We start from the raw sequence: 22,344 nt of genomic DNA, 5'->3' as shown, positions 1-22,344 counted from the left end.
GTTGTTTTTTTATTAGAGGTGCACTGATACTAATTATAGTCTATACCAAGACTTACATTAGAATCACCTACTTACCTTCATATAGAAGCTGTGTTAAAACTTGACATTTTTCACATGTAGGCAGTGTTCAATTAAGCAATATTCACTGAGTTTAAATGTGTGAGAGATTTCAGCATTGTTTGGTCCACATTGCAAGGTAAAACGACCAATCACACAGCTTTTTAAGTGATGTTTAGGTTTGGCTAAATCTGAAAAAGCAACACACTGGTTAAAGATTAGAGCTTGGGATTTTGGAACGATTGAGTCATTTTTGTGTGCAATATGAGTCTGTGAATGGACTGTGTGCACCATACTGAAACTAACTCTAATCTAACAGATTAAGAACTAAGTTTGGCAGAGCTTAAAGTTCTTGGCTTAAATGAGTAGTTTATCCAAATATGAAAATGTAGTCATTATTTACTCACCTACTCACCCTGCTCGGTCTTATAAACCTGCCGTCATCTACATCAAACCAATGGCCAAGGTCAGGTTTTCATGAAGTTATAAATAAAATTTTGGTTTGTCTTTTTACAAAACTCTATTGTATGACCTTGGAAAATATGTCACAAGTTTAATGGGATCATTCTGTGATACTTTTGCATCTTTTTTGCATCGTCGTTATTTAGACAAGCACATTTTATTTGTGTGTCTGAAAAAGAAAGAAGGTCATACGACTTTAGAAGGATAATACCCAAAAATGCAAATTCAATAAATAATGACTGAATTTTAAATTTTGGGTGAATTATCCCTTTAATGGTGCATTGGTGGTTGATACCTCAGTGGTCCTATAATGCCTATATAGTATTCTTCCCCCTTGAGCTTTCATGGTTGTTTTACAGCATGAAAGCTAATAGGTGCATCTCTAGTTTGTATGATTCCTTCTCATAACGTTTTCTGCATTTTTTTTTGACCACCTCCATCAAAATGAGCTTCTCCTGTATTAACCAATCAGTGTGCACAGCACCTCTGCTTATCTTTCACTTCTCATCCTGTTTGCATTTCTCCTATCACTCTCTGTGTCTCACTGTATCTCCCTCTCTCTCCAGGATGAAGTCTCTAGAGCAGGATGCTTTGAAGGCCCAGATGGTCATTGCCAAGTCTAAAGAGGGGAAGAAGCGTGGCACGTTGGATCAGCTGTCAGAGTCACCGTCCCCTGCGCCCACACCCTCTCCAACACCAATGGAAGGTGATGATCTCATTTACCTTTTCTGAAAGAGAGTACAACAATGCTGGGCTCTGTTTTCATACTCTGTTGTGTGTTACGGGGTCATTTTTAAAAGTCAGTTGTGTTAAATGTATCCATTGTTTTTTTCTTAAACAGATATCAGTCCACGGGCAGTGACTTCACCAGGCAGACTGGTATGAGACAATTGTTTGTTTGTTCATTTAGTTGATTATGTTGTTTTGGGAGACTACTCCACTTTTTTTTACTTTCGATGATAAAGTCATTCTTTACTCTAACAGTCATGTCTGTAGCATATAGAGCAACATCCATGAACTTTTCCTTTATCTCTTTTCTTTGTTGTCGTTTCTCCTTCTTGTACGTTTACACATCTCTTTCCTTCCCTCCCTCCATCCTGCCATCTCTCTTTTACAATATTGATTTCCCCCCTCTTTCTCTCTCCATCTCTCCACTGCTTATGCCTGTTTGCTGTCCTTTTAGTCCCTGTCAGAAAAGAAGTTTGACTACCGACAATTTGCTGCCATTCCTTCTTCCAAACCTGTTTACGACATTCAGGTATTGCCTGCATGCAAAGCATCGAGGAGTCCAGCCTGCCCGAACCCTTTGAGCCACTCCTGTCCTCCTGGCTTTCCCTGCTCCCCTGCTCCTTCTCTCCCTGGCCCTTCTGATAGCTAGTTCAAAACTGTCAACTATTAGGGGCCCTGTACTCGCCAACATGAGCAGCATGGTCATTCGTGTTACTGCTGCTTTAAGCATCATTCTTGATCTTAGTTGTCAGTGATTTGGGTTTAGGTTTTGGCTCTAAGGATGATTTCCACAGCTTAAAACACATCCTGTTCTTAATCTACACATTGTCAATACCATGTGCTTCTCTTCTGGGTATACGGATGTAGCTTAAAGGTGGGGTTTACAGTTTGGTCCATGGGCTTTGCGTTGAACCAAAACATGGGGTAACATACTAATGCACTAAAACACTCAGAAGGAAAACGTCTTTGCATTGTCCTCTCCCTCCCTCTGCTCTGTGTACAGCCTCATGCACTCACGCTCAGACAGCAGCTAATAACACACATTTGGCCAAACTGGTCTGACGCCTACAGCATGTCTGAAGGCTATTTTTTGACTATCAAATTGAGTAAAAGAGCTGAATGTGGCTGTTTCATGTGGTGTCACTGGGAGAGTCAGTTCTACTGGGGTTGCAGGGGGTCATGGGAACAAAGGAACTTGTGTTTCTTGCTTTGGTGTTTTGTGGTTGTTTCTGGATCTTTGTATGAAGGGAAATTGGGCATGTGGGGTGAAGTAATTTTTATGATTGTTAATGTTCCAATACTGTTCCTCTAATACCAGACCAAAAGACCACCAAATCTGTGAGACTGGCACAATTCTAAATTGGCTTGTGAAATTAAATAAAACCCTCAAAATATTGAATGAATGATAATTTTGGTGTGAAGATTCAGCTAAAGCATTTACGTTTGTTCAGCATATCCCTTGGCAATCAAATTTGCTTAATCTGGATTATTTCAATGACCAACAATCAGCATCTTTCTTTGAAAGGTATAATTAATGCACTGGTTTGCTGAGCAGAACATTTTTCAAATTTGATTGATTTCAGTTGAGTGTAGTGGGTGGAGCACATGTTTTTAAGACCTGCATTATTTAATTGATAAGTATAGCAATTCAGGCTATACTGATAATGTCGTGTATGGGGTTGATATTTGCTAACAGCTGTGACTCTCATATTGTCCTTTTCAGACAGAAATAATAATGTCTGTATGATCAGGCAACAGAAGTCAGTCCTCTTCTCTAACTCATGGCAGCCTTGAATAAAGCCTGTAACCAGAGTGACGGATAACAATAGTATTATCAAGAGTTTATATTTTGTCTTTTAAGGATATTTTTATATTCTAAATATTTAATGTAATTAAAACAAATGTTTTTATATTTTGTCATTTTTATTCTCAAGCAGTTTACTGCTTTTATCCTTTCAGATATGCAGCCAAAACCTTTTAACTTAACTGGAATTTTGTGTTTCTCTCACAATAGCCACACAATACTACTATTTTGTCATAAATTTTAAATGTTACAACTAGTTATTGACTGCTGTTTTTTTTTTTAAGCTTTAAAAATATGCGTAAAACATGTCATTCCATTTTAGTAATAATAACATCCTTACACAAGCTTACAAGGATATATATTACAAACATACACTGTTTAAAAGGTTGGGGTTAGTAAGATTTTTTTTTAGTAAGATTTAAATAAATGCTGTTTTTTAACTATTTTTTTCATCTTAATTGAATTTAAATTGATATGTTTCTTGAGCAGCAAATCAGCATATTAGAATGAGTTCTAATGGATCATGTGACACTGAAGACTGGAGTAATGACTGCTGAACATTCAGGTTTTCCATCACAGAAATAAATTACATTTTAAAAGATATTAAAATAGTATTGCGATTCACGGTGTTGTTTTAATGTTTCTTTTTTAAAAACATCAAAAAACTTACCGACCCCACACTTTTGAACGGTAGTGTAAGTTCCCATTTAAAATCGCCTTTAAATTCTTTAAGATATGTTTGTCTTGTTTGATTATGTTAGAAACGGGTAATTCAAAGTACCTGCTAGTCGATCTTAATTTACTGCACACTGTATTCAAGCAAAGCAATGTACAGGAAGCCTGGTGAATCCTTATGTATTATTTGGTGGCCTTTTGAGACTTCCATGTTTTGGCTGTGTGTTGTGAGTATTTATGTTGTGGTATGTGATTTAATGTGTGAAGAAGCACCTTCACCCTGACTGGGAACATTTTATACAGCTCTCAGGGTTTTTCCAAGGGATTTTTGAGCCTTTTCAAAAAATGAAAAGGAATATGTTGGCAACATGTTTTAGGTGGGGGTGAAGGTTTGAACAGCATGCCTGTGTTGTGTTTGGAAGGACTGTTGTGTGAAGTTTTAAGTGGGCTTTGTGAAAAGCAGAGGTTTGGTATATTATACATTTTCTTCCCGTTCTTAAAATTAGCAGGTGAAGAGATGGAAAAAGTCTTGTTATTGGGGCATTATCCGCATTATTATAACACCACATCCCTGGCTCTCTGACAGAGGAACATGAGGATTGTTCAGGGCTTATGGGCATGAAACAGGAATCTGAGGCATTTTAATCTAGATGTCCCTCAGTAAGTCTGTCCACAGCAGTGGTGCAAGTCTGAAGCAGCATCTCCCCTACAAAGTGCTTTCTGGTCAGGTGAAGGTGAAGCAGTGTCTCCCAGAACAGCTCTGTGGTTCAGATGTCAAGAGCCTGTTGAGCCAAACAACCTCTGTCCCATTCAAAAGACCTCATCTTGTCATCTACATTTGTCTTTTAAAATGAATGAGAAATTATTTACACCCAGCATTTCTGCATTTCAGCCAAAAAGAGCTATTCTTGGGAGACACCTAAAGGTTTCACTCTTCCAATTGTCTATTCTGCCAGAAAGAAACAGATGAGCTGTTGAATTCTTTCTGAACTCTGTTTCCTTCTCTCACGCTCTGTCTCTCTCTTGCAGTCTCCTGGTGCAGGTGGTGATGTGCACTTCATGGATGATAACCCAGGTAAGTTCCTCATCATTTGTGGGTCAGTGCTGTAGTGTACAGGGTATCTTTATGTGTTGTGTTCACTAGTACTTGGCTCACAGTTATTGTCCTCTTGACACAGGCGACTTCCTTGGATAAGTGCTCTTCTAATTTTGGTAGGAGATCTGTGTGTGTTTGTGTGTGCATATGCATTGGTTTTTGATAAGAAGCCTGCTGTACTGCACTTGATTATAATCTAGTTTCTTCAAAATGAGTATGGTTCAAATGAGCAGTGGGTTTCTCTGTGCTTTCATCCTTCAACTTGTTTTTAGGGAATCATGGTTACTTGATTAAGAGTTCTACCAATTTTTCAAAATGGGCGTGTTCTCTAACGTCTGGCAAACGCTTTTACCTGCAACACATCCTGATGACATGAACTGCATAGGGCTGGGCGATATATCAAGTTTGTACGATTTATCGATATATTTTTTACAAACAATATGGAATGAGGCAATGAGTGCATAATCCAGTTTGTCCTAACCATGAGACATGCTTTATATTAAGGGCTTTAAAATAACTCGTAAGATATAGTTAACATGTATAGTTTAAAGCGACTTGCCCCGTCAGATGCTCTGACCGATACATGTTTTGCTGACAGAGAGATGCGGTGTTTTCCTCAGTGCATAACTTACGTTTCACTGGTATTTTCTCCTTCTGTAAACATTAGAAATTCATGGAAATACTTCCATTTTGCTGTCAGGAATGAACGAGCCTTCAAGTCTCTTGAAGACTTCAGTGAACGAGCGCCATGCCAGTACTTTTATTTTAAGTACTGGCTTAGTGAATTTCTGCTTTAAAAAGCTTCTTTTTTTTTATTTTTTTTTTTTATTGTAATGTTAGAATGTAATCTGATTTGAACCCTTTTTTGCACGTAATAGCATAACCTACTGTACATGGTACAGTCACTATATTTGTTTTCATAGCCTTTAATATGAACATTGTTTCATTGGAGAACATCGGGCAGGATGTAAAATAACATTTTTAAAAATACATAATTTTTTTTCATCCAAATAGAAAATACAGAGATGTATACCGTATATCGCAGTACAGCTAGAAAATACAGATATATATATATATATATATATATGGCCATATCGCCCAGCCCTAGAACTGCATGTCAATTCTACTCCTCTGAATGTGATGCCACATGCTGCAGTTTGCCATAACAGTGCCATACGCGTTATAATGGGTGAAGATTTAAACATCTACTCTTCTGTTTGGCATAGTGTGTATCAACATTGGTTGACACAATAGGTAACTAGGGATGCCCTGATATTCAAATTCTGTCTGATAATTGTAAGCTGATAATTATTTTTATTTTATGGCTGATAACAATGGTCCGTATTAAAATTCTGTACTATTCTGTCTGAATAAATTGAAAGTAAAACCCTAAAAGAACGTAATGTAAATTTACAGTATGAAATTGAGATTTCAGTTGTTTGAGTGCTAAAGATAACATTTAACAGTGTCATTAAATTATTTGTTTCAAAGATTAACTTTGAGTTAAATTTGAGATGATGGTAAAGGTGCTTTTAATATAAAAACAGGGCAAATATGCATGCTTAATAGCACATCTAATATTGACAGATATGTCAGGAATATTGTGCGTCTAGCTGGTTATTATGAAATAATTTTGCCAGTTGTTTTTTTTTTTTTTTTTTTTTTTTTTGGTCATTGTCAACCAGCTGGGTGTACATTTATCCCTCTTATTTCATAGCTACTTGCCACATGAGTAAATAATTGAACACAAAATATTGATTTGGGTCGAATTTTTAAACAAGATGAACATTTAAGGGATTAAGTACAGTCATACTACTTACTAGATGGCTTTTCACCAAATAATGTTAATAATAAATATTGATTTTAAATGTAAAAAAAAAAAAAAACATTTTGTGTGAGACTAAAAACATTGTTTAGACTGACGAATCAGAATCAAGTATTCCAGAGAGATTTCTTTCAAAAATCTGTAATATAAGCCAATAACTTATATGGTACCAATATATTATGCATCCCTACTTTGCATTATCAAGCGATTTTCAAAGTTCAAAAAATGCTCTCTGCTGCATTAGCAGTAAAAAAGGCTAATATCATTTTTGCAGCTTGCATGTTTTATGTTTTGAAAAATTGGTGAACTTGCTATTTGTATGTCTAACAGGAGATCTGTCACTGGAACTTTTATTAAAATAGGGATTGATTTGGTAATCCAGAGGGCATAGCTGTACAGTGCATATATATACAGTGGGTACGGAAAGTATTCAGACCCCCTTAAAATTTTCACTCTTTGTTATATTGCTGTGTGCTTCTAATCTCAATAACAGTGTACGCGAAAGGTGCCCAATTGTGATCAGTGCTCTGCAGGGTTATTTTCTGCATGGTGTGCAGCTCTGCCTTTCAGCTTACGCACCGAATGGTTCTCCTGAATCACTGCTTTGCGGGAGTGTGTGGGTTTTAAACTGAAATCGATATGCATTTAAAGACAAGGGGATGGTATTGAAGCATAAATAAAAGCTGTCAGTTTTTCCGTGGATGAAGAGGCGTTTTACTTGTGCAGCGTGAAAGACAGCAGCTCCTCTTACAGTGCAATATTTAATATATTTGTTGTCTCTCCTGTCAGTGTCTGTTGTAGATCCAGAAGTTCCTGTGGCCACCACATCTGCTCTAGAGGAGATGGCTCTCTACAGTAACAAGCGCAAACTACGACAGGGCCGCCGCAGCCTGGAGGCTCCAGTGCCCACATAACTGTACACTCACACACTAATGCATCTGAACTGTGAAGATAAAACACACATAGTGATCATCTAATGCTAAGAGATGCCACACATGGCTTAGAATGCTCTGAAATACACATTGTTGACAGATATTAAACCACTCTTATTTCAGTGCCCACAACACAGGTTGGGAGGTGAGTCTCCCGAACGCTAGTCTTGCCTTTTCAGTTGAAAAGGGTTGCTCAGATTTTACTATGGGAGGTCCAGAGGATGGCTGATTGATTTACCTATTTGACTGTTTTTCTGTCTGTCGGCATTTTAGAAGCAGAGTTATTTTAAGAGATGCTGTGGGTGTTTCTTTCTAAACGCTTTCAAAACCTCCTCTAGAAATGAAAATGTGGAAAGGCAGAAAAGGAGCTATTTAAACATAACTCTGTTCATTTTTTGGGAGATTCAGTTTGCAGACGATATACTGCTACCTTCACTGCCCCATGTAAGCCAGACTTCCACTTTTGTTGCTTTAATTCACAATCAGAAAAAAGTTTTTATTCCTTTTAAATGTAATTTATTGATGTAATATACTGTTTTTAATCTATGGGATTCCAATACAATAGAGGAACAAATTGAGGCTTTTTGACACATGTATAAGCTGATTACTTATTTTGTGACGAATTTAGATTTTGGGGTTTGGGATAAATTTTCTTGCACGCAGCATTTTAAAAATGAAAATGAGGCCTTGCCATAAAGCTTTATTTCCATTTTCTATCCTTATCAGTTTCGAAACAGAATTTCTTCTTTAAGGTGATGCAAATGAATGTAATATTTTTGAAAGGTTGCATCTGACCTTATTTAAAGATCTGTTATAAACCTTTTCCTAATATGTATGATCATACCATATCATGAAGACTGACCTACTGTATTGAGTAGCGTCATTCTAAACCTTTTAATTGATCTCTAGTCTTCCTTTAATGGACTAGGAGAATAAAATGAAGTGGATAATGGTTTCATAAGATTTTTGTCCCTTTGCTGATGGTCTTCCTCAAGGACACTAAAATGCATTCTCCATTTTTATTTCTGCGTCTTGTTCTGGGCCATCTATACACTGAATCATTCCCTTTGCTACACAGAGTGACTAGACTTGAGAATTTCACTCTTTGACAACCCATCATTCGCCAGACATATAACCTTACCTCTCCATGAACAGATGGTACCATTTTGGGAGGGAGGAAGAAATTGAATCATCGGAGAACATTTGGTCTTTATAAACATCTGCAAATCTTGCTCGTATCTTTTCTTTCTCTTGTTCTGACAGGTGTGTGAAGGTAGTAGATGTTTTCTAATCTACATTTTAAATAGTTGAACTTTCAAAGCCACTGAAAAGCTCATCGTGTGAATAATGTATAAATGCTAAAAAAAAAAAAAAAGAGGCAAAAATCGAATCTGAGCCTTTCTGCCCCAAGACCAAACTAAAGTCTGAAGGGTATAGATGATTCTACCAGGGTCTTGACGACTGATCCCTGTGTTTGTATATTGGCTTATTGCAATTTTACTGTCAATCTTGTGTGAGGACTAATATGATAGACTTTTATTATTCCTTCAAGTAAAGAGTTTTATTTCACCGTTCTCAAATCAGTTGTTCACACCCTAGCTGCCATCAACACTGTGTCCCGATGAACCTGTCAAACATGAAAAAAAAATTAATTTACTAATATTAGCTTTTGTGTTGCTCTCATCGACTGAAATTCAGTTTAATAACAGTTTGGGATTGCTCATCATTGTATTTTTTAAAAACTGCAGTTTGAGGAAAAAAAAGAAGTTGGTTTTCTGTAACCGATGGGATAATGGGATTCACTACATTTTTATTTTTTCAAAGCAGAAGAGTTTGATTTCTCTTGTTGTTTTCTTGTCTTGATTTATTGTTGGGGAGGATATTCTTTTGTTTTGGTTTTTTGCTAAAGGGGAGGGTGGGACTAAAGGTCTGGGGTTAGAGTTCATTCAGGACTGTAACTAGTGAATTTGTACAACCAAAGAAGTCTATTTTGTGGTTCAGGAATAATAAAGTTTACTTTTCATTTAACAACCTGATGTACTGGGGTTGTTTTTGCCTCTGATTAGAGCGAACTATGGTTTTCTTAAAGTGGAAAATATATTGTAAAGTGTAAACTGACATTTAAAAAATGTATTAAAAATACACCGCAAGTTATTTTCAGAAATTGAAAAATTATCCAAAGTTTTGAATCAAAACAAAATCAAGTTTAAGGACAGATTAGCACATGATACAGCACAAGCAGGTTTCAAGTAGCAGATGTTTTCCTATGTCTTACTGAATTCACACGTTCATGGAAACGTGCTTCAGGGAGTGTCAAGTACTCTGAAGACTGAGCCTGAGCATAAAGAGACCTTCATCAGATGACTGAGAGAATTGGAGAGAGTTGTGTTTTACTCCTGCTGCCCCTCACAGACTCTGAGACACCTGTCTGCTTCCCCTCTGTAAACAAAAGACACCTTCATTATATCGTTAAATATATTTAGCATTGCAATCAGCATCATTTGAGTGCAGAATAATGAAAGCTAGCATTGGGGGTCTGTGAACGTCTTGTCCTGTTCTAGGCATTGTCAAATGACACAGTACTGTCTGCATACAACTTGTGATGGAGACTATCACTTTGCTCTTCATCATCCATCTGTCCAGTAATACAACATCTGACACAATCACACTGGAACAAGTCTCACATTGTCAAACACTGAATAGTTTCTGCTCTTTACATAATTTCCAACAAACATGTCAAACTTTTCCTGTGATGTTCTAAGTGGTGGACAAAGATCTTCACTCTTTGAAATCAAAATAGGTATAAAACTGTTTAAAAGAAAACAAGAATTATTAGGAAGCGTTCATTGACAGTTGCTAGGAAATATAATATTTTGTTCAGATGACTGAGAGAATTGGAGGGAGTTGTGTTTTACTCCTGCTGCCCCTCACAGACTCTGAGACACCTGTCTGCTTCCCCTCTGTAAACAAAAGACACCTTCATTATATCGTTAAATATATTTAGCATTGCAATCAGCATCATTTGAGTGCAGAATAATGAAAGCTAGCATTGGGGGTCTGTGAACGTCTTGTCCTGTTATAGGCATTGTCAAATGACACCGTACTGTCTGCATGCAACTTGTGATGGAGACTATCACTTTGCTCTTCATCATCCTCCATCTGTCCAGTAATACAACATCTGACACAATCACACTGGAACAAGTCTCACATTGTCAAACACTGAATAGTTTCTGCTCTTTACATAATTTCCAACAAACATGTCAAACTTTTCCTGTGATGTTCTAAGTGGTGGACAAAGATCTTCACTCTTTGAAATCAAAATAGGTATAAAACTGTTTAAAAGAAAACAAGAATTATTAGGAAGCGTTCATTGACAGTTGCTAGGAAATATAATATTTTGTATTGTCATAAAAAAAGTTGTGCCTTTTAATAGATAGCATATCCATTACAGTTCAGATGTTTGGGGTCTGTTAGATTTTTGTTTTTTGTTATTGTTCACCAATATATCAAAATATTACTATTTTACTATGTTTAATCCATCAATTGGATCAAAAAATAAAGTAAAACAGTAATATTTTGAAATATTACAATTTAAAATGTAATTTAAAGCTGAATTTTCAGCAGCCATTACTTCAGTTTTCAGTGTCACTGGATCCTTCAGAAATCATTCTAATTTGCTGAGAAACGTTTCTAACATCTTATCAAACACGAGCACATGTGGGGATGTTACTGACCAGAGTTAAAGCTTTGTCCACAGGTGTTTGTGACCCAGTGTTCTGTCGGTTTGTGCTACCCTGTCAGATTTTGCTACCTCCCATTAAAGGGGTCATATGATCCTTTTTTTAAAGATCATTATTTTGTGTATTTGGTGTAACAGAATATGTTGACATGCTTTAATGTTCAAAAAACACATTATTTTTCAAATACTGTACATTATTGTAAGTCCACTATGCCCCGCCTCTCTCAAACGCTTCGTTTTCTACAAAGTCCCTCCTTCTGACAAGCGCAGTCTGCTCTGATTGGCCAGCTGACCCAGTGCATTGTGAACTCTCTTTCTCTCTCGCGCGCGCACACACACACACACGATGCGCAAAACTCAAATACTTAAACTAATAACAAAACAGTAGCTGATTCAGAAGCGCCAGATTGTCATAGCAAAGTCAGAATTATCTCCTCTCCTAGGTTCACGAAACAGTCGTCCATAAAATGCATTGCTGTTCTGTTGTAAGTAATCTTAAAGATTCCTAAATGCATCTACTTTCGGAAGGCCAAATAAAGTGCTTTTGCTTTCGCCTAGAAACACACAGTGTCTCCCTGATATGGCTGCTTCAACACTAACTGTGCTACTGAAACCACGCATTCTTTCTTTGCGTGCACATTTGGGTGGCATTATGCAAATATTTCCACATAGTGAGGTAGATATGTGGGGGCGTGTTAGAACGAGCCGTTTTAGGGGGGCGTGGCAGAGTCTTAACGTTGATAAAGAATGTCTCTTTGGTTTTGAGACTTTAGTCTTTGCAACTTCAGGGATCTTATCTATGCACAATCAGCTTGTAACACTCCAAAGAGAAAGGAAAACTTGAAATCGCATCAGTAAATACAACTATGAATATATTTGTATAGATCAGGTAGATAAATTCATATATGTTTTTGTTATAGAAAATGCTGACAATTATATATTACAACTTATCTGAATTATGGAGTTATTTCATTTCTCATCAAAAATGGAGAAGCCTGAGAACCATGGAGAGATTTCAACATTACTATGTGTGGAGAACCACAGGAACTCACCTGTAGCAGCCTTGTGCGCAGAGGCGTCATGCCCGTTCTTTCAAAGCCAAGTGGGTTTTTTTAATGGAGCTTCCAAAAGACAAAAAATAGCCGAATACATTTTTTTAAATATTTGATTCAATCGCACCGGTGTGATTAGATCGTTCAGTGCAGCACAGCATCCGCTGCTATTCAAATCTGCGTTCACGAGCCAGAGACAGACGCGTTTGTACAGCGCTACATTATAACCAATCACACACGAGTCTGTTGAGCTTATGAATGCAATGGCCAATCAGAGACATCCAGATGAGTCATCGCTAAAACGCGGTGTTTCGTTCACTTGCTCGCTGACTGATCTGGCGAGTTCTCTCATCAGAAACAACAAAGTGCAGATGTACGAATGTAAGTAAGCTATTAATTTCACAGTGTAAACAGCTTCAGCGATTTTAATGGGAGTTTTTGAGAGTGCCTGAACTCTGGCTAAACTGAATGAAAATGTTCTTTGAAAATGAAAGTGTCATAATTAGTAACTTACAATATTGTTATTAAATTTACATTAAATACAAAGTCAGTCGTATTAAAACTATTTTATGGCATGACACCGATATCTTGTACTTAAGTAAAAAGTCGGGTTTTTATGTGTAGTTAATAGATTACACTATTAGTCTACTTTGCCCATCACCATTTATTGATCAAATAACATCATCTATAAAGGTGCACAACGCATTTACTTACACATATTTGACAATCGAGATATTTCCTGATATAGGCTAGTTAATACGTTTGGAAATATTTCGAATAAAAAGGTGGAAAAAATCAATCAAACATAAGCTTATATCAGTTATACAGTGGCTGCAGTGTGTCACATGACAAGCATGATGTGACACATATGAGATGTGATAACTACATCTCATTCAAAAACAGTAGGCAAATCAATATAGATTCAGATGAGTCATGTAATGCTTACCCTGGTTTTGTTTTCGCTCTCTATATTGTCGCAGTTCGTAATGTAGTCAAGATCCCGTTTAGTGACATTGATGACATCTGTGAGTGTGCGTAATTGGGCCGTGCTCTCCAACAGCACAGCCTTGTTCTCCTTTAGTATGCGGTTGATCTCACTTCCTCGTTCTGCTTTGAAATCTTCAAAAGCCTCAGCTTTGGATGGAGGAGAGCTGAGGAGTTCATGAAATTTGACATGCATTTATTTTCATCGTCTACAGTTATTATTAGCAACTGTGGTACTTGGTACCGGTCAGCAGAGGTCTCCTCAAGCTCACCAACACTGCTAGTGTAATGAAGCACTAACTCAGTTCTGTGCAGTTCTTCTGGAGCTTGTTGTTGGGGTTCGTGTGTGGCCATGTCAGATTGATTCACTCATGCATTTTCCAGTGGCCGTTGACTCACTGCTCAAGATAAGATTTACTGAAGTACTGAATTCACAACATGGTGGTCCATTTTCAAAATTTGGTTGGTTACTCCAAATGCTCCTAGTTTATGGTGAGGTTTTGGTTTTTCCAAATATACATAGAAGGAGGCAGGGATTGTCTGATGACCATTATGGCCTTTTACTAATGGAAATAATTTTTAGAATGACAATTTTATATATCTAACTTTCTCAAATGTAATGATTGTCATGTATGCTCGTTGCTGTTTAATGTTTGCAAATTAAGTACAAACATTTACATTCCTAGAAAAGTGTCACTGAAATGAGTGGGTAGATGGACACAATTGCATCACACTGTCCTCTATATCACAGAGATTTCATCATGTTTATTCACAGAGAATGTGGCAAACTAAAGGCTGGAATACACTTCACAACCTTTGCCCAGATTTTTGCCCCTGTTTGCAGTCTTTAGATTTGACCTAACCAGAGTTGAGAGATCTCGCAGAAAATCATGTGGTGTATGATGGGCACAGTCACAGACTCTTGATTATTTAGCTTCAGACCATGATATAAAACATGTTTGATATTTTGAGCTGATTTTAGAACATTTTGTGTTCATTTCTCATGCATCTCCTAGCAAGGAAGTGCCTGTTTCTGTGTGAGTTTGTTGTGTTCGGAATGACTCTGGTTGTGCATGATCCTCAGTCATGTAGTGTATGGTGAGCAGTTCTTCTCCGTGAATATTTATGATGCTGCCTTACATTTTAAAATGTTACATTTTGTATTTCAACATGAATACTTAGTTAATTTTTCACATCCTGTCTCGCACATTAGGGAAAGAGGTTGTCACCTGCTGATCTGTTTGTATTTTCTTGCTTTACTTGGTTTAGGTGACACAGCTCGTTGATGTCTCTGTGAAGAGTTAGTGAAACCAAGGCCATATCCACACCTCTCCATCTCTCACAACAGCACATACCGACCCCTGCACCTGTAGCTGAGTTAATGATGCATGAGACACCAGTTTCTACCTTTTCACTTCTCACGAAAGTATTGTTGTCCACCAAATGTGGGGCCATGCGGGTAAAACATTCAAGTTTTTGTCATTTGTTTTAATATAATGAGACCTTTAATGACGTTTCTGGCTTTCTGATGGTGGTTATGTCATATTGTTTTTCATTAGCCAATTTGTCAACAGAAGTGATGAGAGATAAGAACAAACCTTTGCCCCTAACAGTGCAAACACAACCTGATAAGAATTCTGTTTTCTGGAAATAGACTATTTTTCCTGAAATAAATATGCATTCATCTTTTTTTAATAAGCTGATCGAATACCTCATGACTTTGACTTGACCTCTTACCTCAAAAAGCAGATTAAAAGCTTCCTCTTCAGTGTGAACCAAATTTAATGACAAGCCTTTAATTGAGACTCCGACCCCTGGTTCCTCTTCCACAGTTAAGACCCCACTATTCCAACTTATTTCCTGCTTTAAGCTGGAGTGCAAGTCTACCATAGTCTCATTATAGATTTCAAGAAAGGAAAGATGAACAGAGAAGGTATGATCTGTGCGACGCTCCACCTCCTGGAAAACCTGCGGAAACGAGAGATTATTTGTTAGCCATAAGAGCAGAAGCACTTATGTGCTTCTTTATCATAAGTCTAGGGCTCGAGGAATGATGCCTCTCTGTTTGTAACTCTCTGCAGCATCTGTCATAGTGTATGTTTTCCCAGCACCAGTTTGCCCAAAGCACATTATTGTACCTAAACACACATTTTATAAGTATTTTATTTCAAAGTATAAAATGTCTTTGTGAATGTTTGTGATTTCAGATATGCTACATATGTATGCATTTGAATGACCAACCATTGTAGCCCCCGAATGCTCCCGGCACAACACAATCATAGGTGTCCTCTTGTGACACATTATCCAGCACCCCATTCAGCTGAAATACCCATGAGCTCAGCTGATTATTCCTCTTTCCTTTATTGGAGTCTTTCCTTGATCTCACTTTCAACGTCTCAGAAGGAGGACAGGTGTAATTAGCATCAATCAATCTCTTTTATTCAGGCATGTTTCCTGTGGTTTTGGCCCTTTTGGTGATCCCAAGACTAAGTAAATTAATGATTTCTGGTCTTAATTTTATGCAGGAGGTTGTAATAATAGTGCTTTAAAAATTATTTTAAATGCACAGAATTTCCCTTTTGAAAGTTAGAGAGTGATGCCTTGTTTTTGAATTCTCCAAAGAGAAAGTGTCTCAAATTCTCTTTCTCTTCTACCGAGGGCTAAAGAGGTTAAGTTTTAAATAATTACTGACATTTATTCTCAGACACAGATTTAAATGGGATTGTAATGAGTGCACCTTTTGTCACTGAACCATTTATTTTATTCCAACTCATTTTCAAAAAAATCTGGGATAACTTTAATTTTAATGTTTAGTTGATAAGTTGTGATAATATCCCGCATAAGAAGTCAAAAATAAACTTTGGGGGGTCCCCCAGATATTTTTATTTTAGTAAATATAATGATGACAAATCTGATTATTCATTCAGTTAGGTTACGGTAAATCCCGTAAATTATTATTATTAGAAGTAGTAATATTAGTATTAGTTTTAGTTTTATTATTATTTGTGTGACTCAAGACTCAAGAGTGGTTGTCATGTGTAAACTTCCCTACATCTGTTTAGTGTTTGCTTAGGTGAAGCTACCTTTACGAAAAACAGGAGACTCATAAATCTCAACTCGAAGTCGGAAAGAGAAAGCCTGAAGTAATGTAATCTCTCTCTCTCTCTCTCTCTCTCTCTCTCTCTATATATATATATATATGTGTGTGTGTGTGTGTGTGTGTGTGTCGAAGCATTTGTAGGCCTTACCTTATACCATACATTGGAACCTGCACTAATTTTTCATTGTTATTTTATAATTATTGCAAAATTATCAAAACAGACTCGTGGCATAAAAACTAAAAATTTTGTTACCAGAAATTCTGAAAATAAATCAAAATAATCGTATATGACATACATTAGGTAGTAAACCAAAATGTATATCATCAAAGACTATATAGAATACTATATAGCAGGGTTCCTCAAATCTTGCCCTGGAGGGCCAATGCGCTGCAGAGTTTAGCTCCAACCCTGATCAAACTCACCTACCTGTGATTTTTCTAATGATCCTGAAGACATTGATTAGCATGCTCAGGTGTGTTTGATTAGGGTTAGAGCTAAACTCTGCAGGAAAGTGGATCTCGTGGGCCAGATTTGAGGAACCCTGCTATATAGAATACGCCGCCGAAATACAACCATGTCACGTGTGAAACTCGTTCGCGAAATCACCACCAGGTGGCGCAAAGGGACAGTTGGCACCATTGCTCAGTAAGGCTGGAATTATGACAATTTTATTTGTAAACCTGGATAAAACATTGAAATAAATTAAACATGTCTTTTATTAAGGTCATTTTGAAGTTACTGACGGCTGCTTTATCATTGCTTACTGAGACATATGAATGCCACTGCTGAATCTGACTGAGGCCCTCCAATGAGTTTGGAAGCCATTTCATTATTTTCTAGCGTTTTTAGAGACATTTCAATGTATTTTCAAGTCACATATTTTTTGCAGGTCTTCAGTTGCCTTATAAGTAGTCACCTGCATATTTTGCCCCAGTTGCCCTTTTTTGTCTGCTCCTTGTTCTTTTATGAAAGTCTGTTTTAATAAATGGTATATAGTTATGAATATACCCCCTCCCTCTACTCCACCCATTAAAAAAAAAAAACTGTGGGGACCCCCATAAGACTTGATTCAGTTCGATCACTGGATAGAAGTAAGGTGCTTTCAATGAATTATACTGTTGAGGAAAGAGAGGAAACAAATAAATAAATGCATAAACATATATCTCCTGATTCAAAATATTAAGGACATTTAAAAATGTGAAAGTATTAACAAATTACTTTCAGCGATCCATAACCCCAAAATCTCAGAAGTCTTTCTTTCTGCATCAATATTATGGACATGATAAATATTACTGTAGCTATATTATAAGTATGAATATGTATACATGAATGTTAAAGGGGTCATATGATGCGATTTCAATTTTTCCTTTCTCTTTGGAGTGTTACAAGCTCTGCTCCTTCGTTGAATCTGCCGGCCTCTGCTCACTCTAGCCCTCCGGCCGTTCCTCACTCTAGCCTCCGGCCTCAAGCATGACAATCCATAATTATGTCCCCACTGGATGCAACGAATGCCTCGTTTATAATGGGTTTTCATGTTTTTGTCTCTTCGCTCCAGTCGGACAGGGCATCACAATATGGTAAGGGGTGTAACATCTCCGTCACATGCTTGAGGTATTCGGCCAATCATAACGCACTGGATAGCTGGCCAATCAGAGCACACCTTGCTTTTCAGACAGATGAGCTTTGTAAAAATTGACACGTTTCAGAAAGGCGGGGCATAGAGGAGAAACAATAATGTACAGTATGTGGAAAATAATGTGTTTTTTTAACCTTAAACCGCATAAACACATTTCATTACACCAAATACACAAAATAATGTTCTTTTTAGCAGCATCATATGACCCCTTTATTCAAAAATGTTTCAGCACTAACTGGAACATTGATGGATAAAAGATTGACGCGAATGAAATCACATTCTAGGGGTTTATTTTTGAGTCAATTTTTGTTTTGACATTTTGAGAGTCTTGGTTACCAAAAAAAAAAGCTATTGATCCAACAGTTGAATGACCATCAGTTTGTTCATGGCTCCTCCCTGTTGAAAGCAACAAGCTCTGGCATATACAAAAAACCTCTTCTAAACCTCTCTGACGTCTCAGCTACAAAACCTCCAACTCAATAATACAGAGACACTGAGAATGGAAACGAAAGTGTTCATCTGTGTTCTGTGTGCCTGTTTGGTAACACTCTTAGTGCATAAGGTATGTAAAAATATTTCTCCAATAGCATTAATCACACACTCCTCACAGCTTCAGTGTTGCGGTTATTGAAAAACAATTACTAACATAGTGTATGTATTTCTGGTCTGAGATGTATGTATATTTAGAACTATTGATGAATGACTGATGATGAAAATAAATAAAGTCCCTGATCATATTTGTTATTTAGCCTATGTCCACTGTACTATTCAGAATTGGTTTAGCTGTATATCTAATTGTATATCTACAAAATATATCAGAATTGTATTTTTTATATTGTTCACTATCACTTTTAGTGTTGTTTTTAATAATACTACCTGATCTTTCCACAGACATCACCAGCCCTAATAAATGAAGGCATATTTCTATTATACAAACCCTCTCAGGTAAATAGCTGCCTTTTTGTGTCCAAGACAAAGTGTTCATACATGCAGTGTGAAATGACAAAAGTATGAACATTCCCAAAAATACTTTTGTATTAATTCATGATGGAGACATCATAACTTTTAACAATTATGCTAGCATAGCTGCTATTTAAGAGAATAAACCACATTTTTAATCTACTCATAAATATCTACAGCAAGGTCCTGAAGATCCTGTTAATGGAAGTAATTACGAGCAGGTGAGTGCCATTTTTGCTTTAAAATGGAGTAATATTAGAAGCCATGGTCATATTATATATCATGCTGTAAATCTCACCTCTAGTGAGATAAAGAACGTAAAAGCTTTCAGATTAAATTTATGTTCTTTTATATATATCTTCTGATTTTTATCCACAACAGATGACTAACCATACCTTAAATACAAATACAACCCAAGAAAGTATTCTGGAAAAGACCATTGCGCCGAACCTTGCAGAGGTACTGTTCAGTGCCTTCATTTCTCATAACTACTCATGAATCTATCATGTACGCAATACAATTTTATCTAGGGCTTGTAGGGTTCTCAGGGAAAGTTTGTAATTTATGAAGTTATATGTTTTTTTGGTCATCATTTATTCACACTCGTGTCGTTCCCAACCGTATACTGTTATTGTTTGCATGGAACACAGAAGGAGGTAGTTTGATGTTTATATTCACACAACCACATACATGGGGGTGAGTAAATGATAACACAATGCTAACTATAGGGTGACCATATGTGCCATTTTCTCAGGACGCGTCCTGGCCAGGATTTCTATATTGCCTAAAATATCTAGGTTTTGGCTTTGTTTGCGTGTGCAGACCGATCGGTGTATGACATCAAAGTACCTCGAGAGCATTTTGAAAGCATAAGGAACCGTCTGTATGGTATTTTGATGTCATACACCGATTGGTCTGCACACGCAAACAAAGCCAAAACCTAGATATTTTAAGCAATATAGAAATCCTGGCCAGGACGCGTCCTGGGAAAATGGCACGTATGGTCACCCTACCATACTCTGCCTTATAATCCAATATTACATATCTGTGAGTGGCAAAAGTATGTGAATCTCTAGGATTAGCCGTTAATTTGAAGGTGAAAATTAGTCCATCTGTTCAGAGGTGTTTTCAGTCAGTGATATCAGGTGTCAGTATGTGCCCTGTTTTATTTAAAGAACAAGGATCTATCAAAGTTTGGTCATGTTTGTGGAAGTGTATCATAGCACAAACAAATGAGATCTCTGAGGACCTCAGAAAAAGAGTTGATGTTGTTCATCAGGCTAGAAAAGGTTTCAAATTCATCTCTAAAGAGTTTGGACTCCACCAATCCACGGTCAGACAGATTGTGTACAAATGGAAGAAATTCAAGACCACTGTTACCCTCCCCAGGAGTGGTCCACCAACAAAGATCACTCTAAAAGCAAGACGTGTAAAAGTCCACTAGGTTTCAAAGGACTGCAGGCTAACTTCTAAGTAACTAAATGCCTTTCTCACATTGGCTAATGTTAATGTGTATGAGTCCATCATCAGGAGAACACTGAACAGAACAACCATGGTGTCCATGGCAGAGTCGCAAGAAGAAAGCCACTGATCTCCAAAAAGAACATTGCTGCCCGTCTGCAGCTTGCTAAAGATCATGTGGACAAGCCAGAGGACTACTGGAGAAATGTTTTGTGGATGGATGAGACCAAAATAGAACATTTTGGTTTAAATGAGCAGCGTTATGTTTGGAGAAAGAAAACACTGCATTCCAGCATAAGAACCTTATCCCATCTGTGAAACATGGTGGTGGTCCCGAGACGCTCAGGCCCTATAGCCCGGTTCTTGTCTGACAGCTTATCCGAATTCTCGGCCCGAGTCCGACTGGAGCCCGTGTCTTTTTTCTCTCTCTCGCTTCCTAATTACACAGCTGCTGTTGCAGCCATTAAAATAGTTCAGTTTTGTTTTCAGTTGCAAAGTGGTTACGTTTCTTTTCGTTTCTTTATTAAGTGAATTTAGACAAATGTTTGGAACATTTTTTGCTTGTTAAATTCAAGTTTTTGTTTTTTAAAGTGGCAACCAAGCGGATAGCGGCAGACAGTGAGTTGATCACGTTTGATCAGTTTAGCCTTCTCAAATCAACATGACTTGCCTAAAATAAAATCTATAGACATAAAACACTTCATGCAATTCACAATAATAATTTCAAAATTTAACCTAGATAAATGTGTGCTGTTACACGCATATACAGTCGTTTTTGTGGAGAATGGAAGCTGAAGCGAGCTTTGCAGGACATGGAGGCGCCAGCGCGATCACTTGCATTTTTTTCTTAAAGGGTTAATTCACCCAAAAATTTTAATTAGCCCATAAATTACTCACCCTCAAGTCATCCTAGGTGTATATGACTTTCTTCTTTCAGACGAATCCAGTCTGAGTTATATTAAAAATTGTCTTTGATCTTTCAAGCTGTTTTCCATGGCAGAGTCGCAAGAAGAAAGCCACTGATCTCCAAAAAGAACATTGCTGCCCATCTGCAGCTTGCTAAAGATCATGTGGACAAGCCAGAGGACTACTGGAGAAATGTTTTGTGGATGGATGAGACCAAAATAGAACATTTTGGTTTAAATGAGCAGCGTTATGTTTGGAGAAAGAAAACACTGCATTCCAGCATAAGAACCTTATCCCATCTGTGAAACATGGTGGTGGTCAGGTGCGTAGCTTCTTGTATGCAGGTGCATATGGGCCCGGCCATATTGTGGGCCCGCCGAGCCGAGGGGGAACTTTTAATTGAAACGAGGGAATGAATAGAGCCCTGCACGGGCTGGTCCTTCCGACATCAGAATATTCTCGTCCTGAGTCTGACCCGAGCCCATGTCTTTTTTTTTTCTATCTCTCTCTTTCTTCCCCTTTACACAGCTGCTGTTGCAGCAAATAGGCTAGTCCAGTTTTGATTTATAATGGCAAAGTGGTTATATTTATTTTCGTTTCTTTATTAAGTTCATTTAGAAATACGTTTGGAACATTTTATGTTTGCTAAATTAATTTTTTTTGTTTTTTAAAGTAACGACCAAGCGGCCAGCGGCGGGCTGAGTTGAGCACATGTTTGATCAGTTTAGCCTTCTCAAATCAACATGACTTGCCTAAAATAAAATCTATAGACATAAAACACTTCATGCAATTCACAATAATAATTTCAAAATTTAACCTAGATAAATGTGTGCTGTTACACGCATATACAGTCGTTTTTGTGGAGAATGGAAGCTGAAGCGAGCTTTGCAGGACATGGAGGCGCCAGCGCGATCACTTGCATTTT

At 37.3% G+C, this 22,344-nt stretch overlaps 1 protein-coding gene and 1 long non-coding RNA gene across 13 annotated transcripts in view; both read left to right on the top strand.

Moving 5' to 3' along the window:
- The window catches only part of LOC107598707 (protein scribble homolog), a 125,861-nt gene extending 116,253 nt beyond the window's left edge, over positions 1-9,608 (top strand). For 8 of the 12 annotated variants that reach the window (XM_016290099.1, XM_016290097.1, XM_016290098.1 and 5 more), the window contains 5 exons: positions 1,086-1,225; positions 1,361-1,398; positions 1,703-1,777; positions 4,757-4,802; positions 7,438-9,608. In XM_016290099.1, the coding sequence (XP_016145585.1) occupies positions 1,086-1,225; positions 1,361-1,398; positions 1,703-1,777; positions 4,757-4,802; positions 7,438-7,562 (424 nt within the window). In that variant the 3' untranslated portion in view covers positions 7,563-9,608. Of the gene's footprint in view, positions 1-1,085; positions 1,226-1,360; positions 1,399-1,702; positions 1,778-4,756; positions 4,803-4,905; positions 4,940-7,437 lie in introns of all 12 variants that reach the window. The other 4 variants (XM_016290103.1, XM_016290109.1, XM_016290104.1 and 1 more) reach the window with 3 other exon arrangements.
- An 8,896-nt stretch (positions 9,609-18,504) lies between these two features.
- The window catches only part of LOC107598704 (uncharacterized), a 10,243-nt gene continuing 6,403 nt past the window's right edge, over positions 18,505-22,344 (top strand). Inside the window, exons 1-4 of the long non-coding RNA XR_001610585.1 lie at positions 18,505-18,654; positions 18,984-19,037; positions 19,232-19,273; positions 19,434-19,511. This is a non-coding gene — a long non-coding RNA (uncharacterized lncRNA). The remainder of the gene's footprint in view (positions 18,655-18,983; positions 19,038-19,231; positions 19,274-19,433; positions 19,512-22,344) is intronic.

Source organism: Sinocyclocheilus grahami, unplaced genomic scaffold (assembly GCF_001515645.1).
Source record: "Sinocyclocheilus grahami isolate Dianchi unplaced genomic scaffold, SAMN03320097.WGS_v1.1 scaffold254.1, whole genome shotgun sequence".
In the NCBI taxonomy this organism is placed as follows: Eukaryota; Metazoa; Chordata; class Actinopteri; order Cypriniformes; family Cyprinidae; genus Sinocyclocheilus; species Sinocyclocheilus grahami.
This window is presented reverse-complemented; position numbering and strand designations above follow the sequence as displayed.